Source organism: Sinocyclocheilus rhinocerous, unplaced genomic scaffold (assembly GCF_001515625.1).
Source record: "Sinocyclocheilus rhinocerous isolate Xijiao unplaced genomic scaffold, SAMN03320098_v1.1 scaffold4034, whole genome shotgun sequence".
In the NCBI taxonomy this organism is placed as follows: domain Eukaryota; kingdom Metazoa; phylum Chordata; class Actinopteri; order Cypriniformes; family Cyprinidae; genus Sinocyclocheilus; species Sinocyclocheilus rhinocerous.
In genome coordinates this window covers 63,473-67,393 of record NW_015639842.1, presented here as the reverse complement: position 1 = coordinate 67,393, position 3,921 = coordinate 63,473, and the positions used below count along the sequence as shown (strand labels likewise).

At 37.5% G+C, this 3,921-nt stretch overlaps 1 protein-coding gene across 2 annotated transcripts in view; it reads right to left on the bottom strand.

The window, feature by feature from the left end:
* Positions 1-3,921, bottom strand: part of LOC107752189 (aminoacylase-1A-like) — a 17,148-nt gene that overhangs the window by 5,696 nt on the left and 7,531 nt on the right. For both annotated transcript variants that reach the window (XM_016568087.1, XM_016568086.1), the window contains exons 7-12: positions 2,406-2,495; positions 2,063-2,119; positions 1,883-1,956; positions 1,162-1,211; positions 937-1,081; positions 727-795 (exon numbers count right to left, since the gene is read on the bottom strand). In XM_016568087.1, coding sequence (XP_016423573.1) covers positions 727-795; positions 937-1,081; positions 1,162-1,211; positions 1,883-1,956; positions 2,063-2,119; positions 2,406-2,495 — 485 coding nt within the window. The remainder of the gene's footprint in view (positions 1-726; positions 796-936; positions 1,082-1,161; positions 1,212-1,882; positions 1,957-2,062; positions 2,120-2,405; positions 2,496-3,921) is intronic.

Below are 3,921 nucleotides of genomic sequence, written 5' to 3'. Positions count from 1 at the left end.
CAAAATTTTAAAAAAAAAAAAAAACAATAGGAACAAGCCTATAATTTATAATGAACTCAAATCCAAAGGTGTTGTCTTGGAAATAAGCCACATAGCAAAATATAGCGACCTGCATAACCTGCAAACTCAATAAACTGGAACACTTTACAAAGCCCAAATTTAAAAAAAAAAAAAAACAATAGGAACAAGCCTATAATTTATAATGAACTCAAATCCAAAGGTGTTGTCTTGGAAATAAGCCACATAGCAAAATATAGCGACCTGCATAACCTGCAAACTCAATAAACTGGAACACTTTAAAAACAAAGCCCAAAGATGCGTAATGAGTGTTGCTTATAATAAGCAGACATGGCAACCCTTCAAGAGTGCATGCTGCGAAGCAGACTTCCAAACGTAAACAAAACACGACGGCTCTGTCGATGGTGGTTTAGTTAAAATCCACGAACATAAAGAGTCTTTGGTCACCGTAATATTACTTTGGTTAAAAATAGTGAGATCAAAGATGCAATATGCCAAAAGCTATGGTTAGCATAGTGTCAATCATCGCAGTTTCGAGAGCTAGTTCTGACGATAATTTAGGGGATTCACTCCCGTATTTAATGCAGTTGTCACTCCAGAAACCTAACAGTGTGTACGTGGCTATAGTCTCCTGGCAGACACATGAAATAACCAGACGTGAGATGAGGCCAGCTGGAACTGTGTTTGGCGTGTAAAAATAAATCTGACCTGTGCAAAATCATATGTCACGTCCTCACCAGCTACTTTACACCAGGCTTTTATCTTCTCTTCAAACTCCTGTAAAATGAACAGAACTGGTAGTGACACATGGCGAAAGAATCAGTTCAAGACAAATAATTTAATAATAGGGAGGGGGGTGTAACTGAACTCATGACGGGATCATACAGCCGTTCCCCGTGTAACGGTCCAGATACACACCTGCAGGTTGACGGTGGGAGGGATTCTCAAGTCAAAGCTGACATCCATTTCTGCTGGAACCACGTTGTAAGCCACGCCCCCTTTCACCATGGTCATGTTAACAGTTGTGACATCACCCAGAGTAAAACACTCACTGGTGTTCAGCCTGGAAATCACACACAGGTGTATTTTCACGTTTAACAGATCTGCTGTAAGCAGCCGTTTGGAGAACAGAATGAAGCTCACCGGTGTTTCTCTTTCTCTCTGAACTCCAGGAAGGAGTTTATAACTCGCTGCTGTGGACACAGCAGACACAGACGCATCAGAAACATGATAAAATATAGACTTCAGGATAAAATAAACCATGATTTTAAGTTTCTTTCAATTTTAAACACCTTTTTGCCTTCATTGGTTTTTTAATAGTACAAATATTTAATGTAGTTTGTCATTTATTATGAGCATGAACATGAAAACTGTATGGACAACTATTATACATGTTCAAAAAGTTTGACGTTTTGTTTCTAATAGTTCGACATCTGTATGCTGCACCCCCACAAATAAGAGATGTTGCTTATTTAATATGGATCACTGTCGCATGATTTTTCAGAAATTATTCTAATATGCTGATTTGCTGCTCAAGAAACACTTCTGATTATTATCAAGGTTGAAAACAGTTGTGCTGCTTCACATTATTGTGGAAACTGATACTTTTTCATAATTCTTTAATGAATAGAAAGTTCAAAAAAACAGCATTTATTTGAAATAGAAATCTATAGAAAACAAGTTTTTGCTGTTTTTATTTTTGATCAAATTAATTTATTATATTATTATTATTATAATTAAATAATAAAAGAAAATCTAAGAGAGAGAAATTATTTTTCTTTGAAGACAGAAAATTACACTTCACATCATCTGCCTACTTCAGATTGCAGTGTGTTTGGGCACATTACTTTCTGAACACACTCACTAGTTTCTCTGCTGCTGTGTTCTCCACAAACCTGGAACCATGGCCTGGACTTCCTGGACAGCGAACTGTGATCCCTGCAGAACAGAGCACATGCATATTAACTCACACACACACACACACACACACACACACACACACACACACACAGTAAATGTGACTGCTGGCATATGTCACACTCACACCAGGGGTTCCTCTCTCCGTAGAAGACAGTATAGGCATTGGTTGGGTTTGCCAAACCTGTGAACAAATAAAACAGGCAAAAGTCTTGTTAATGTTGGTGCATCCATGCTTAAACACTGAATTTTATGCAGCTTGAACTGCACAAACTGGTACTGTAGAGCTTTATCTGCACTGTTCTGAGTGCAGTTCATGTCTTTCAATTCAGAATGGTACTAAAGCGGTCTAATCGTTTAATAAATTTACCCCTCACTGCCTGTTAAAATAAAGTCTGCATTTTTGAGAAAACCTGAGCATACTAACACAACTACAACAACTAGAAGCCTGAATCTACAGGTTTGTTTACCTTCATCAAGAGCAAAACCAATGTTCAGCTTGTGAAATTCAGGAAGCTTCACAAACGTCTCCATTCCTTTGTGACCACCGACCTCCTCATCTGTCAAAAAAATAAAAAACACCATACATTTGTAGGCAAAGTGGCTTTTATTGCAGCACTGGTTATAACACATACAAAAGCACCAATGGATCTTTGTCACGCCATGTTTTAATTTGACGCAAATGAAAATGAGGATGGACATACAGTCTAGAGATAGGTTGTGTTGTTGTGTATCTTGGTGTCCATCAGCCAGTGAAAAACTGGTATTACATACATCATACACACTAAAAACTCTAGTATACAAGGAAAACATGATTGTGAAAATTAGACATTACACAAAATCATGTGAAACGCCATTCAAAAACACAATTTACTTCCATAAAAGTATTTTTAATGTTATGCATTGATGATTCTTTCACAATAAGACCAGGATCTTATATTAAAGTTAACTCAAATTCAGGGTCAATTTTGACTGTGTTGATTATAAAGGCAGCCAAAATCATACTGATTAAAGGGGTCATATGATGCGATTTCAAGTTTTCCTTTCTCTTTGGAGTGTTACAAGCTCTCGGTGCATAAAGAAGATCTGTAAATTTGCAAAGACTAAAGTCTCAAATCTAAAGAGATATTCTTTATAAAAGTTAAGAGTCAACCACACCTACCTAAAACGGCTCGTTCTAACACGCCCCCACATATCTACCTCACTATGTGGAAATATTAGGATAATGCCGCCCAAATGTGCATGCAAAGAAAGAAGGCGTGGTTTCAGGAACAGCAGTAGTGTTGATGCAGCCATTCAGGGAGACGCTGTGTATTTCAGTGCGAAAGCAAAAGCACTTTATTTTTTCCGATCACAAATGCAGACATGGTTTTATGTTTACATGGCGCGATGCAACGCAATGCGTAAAAAGACAGTATAAGTCATTATAATCCGTAATTATGTCCCCACTGGATGCAACAAATGCCTCATTTATAATGGGTTTTATTAGTTTTGTCTCGCTCCGGCCGGACAGGGCATCACAGTATGGTAAGTGGCGTAACATTTCCGTCTCACGCTTGAGGTATTCGGCCAATCATAACGCACTGGATAGCTGGCCAATCAGAGCACACCTCGCTTTTTCAGACCGATGAGCTTTGTAAAAATCGACGCGTTTCAGAAAGGCGGGGCATAGAGGAGAAACAGTAATGTACAGTATGTGGAAAATAATGTGTTTTTTGAACCTTAAACCGCATAAACACATTTCATTATACCAAATACACAAAATAAAGTTATTTTTAGCAGCATCATATGACCCCTTTAAAATTTTCAATGACAGTATGCATAATTATTTATTTACAAACAATTAACACAAATTTGTTCTGCTTGTGTTTGTAAAATTCAATTACGATTTAAATTCAATGCAACAATCTCTGTAAGAATGTAAGAATTAGGGATGTTAATTTCGGTTATTTCTCCTAACCGACAACCGACGCTCGTTAACCGATT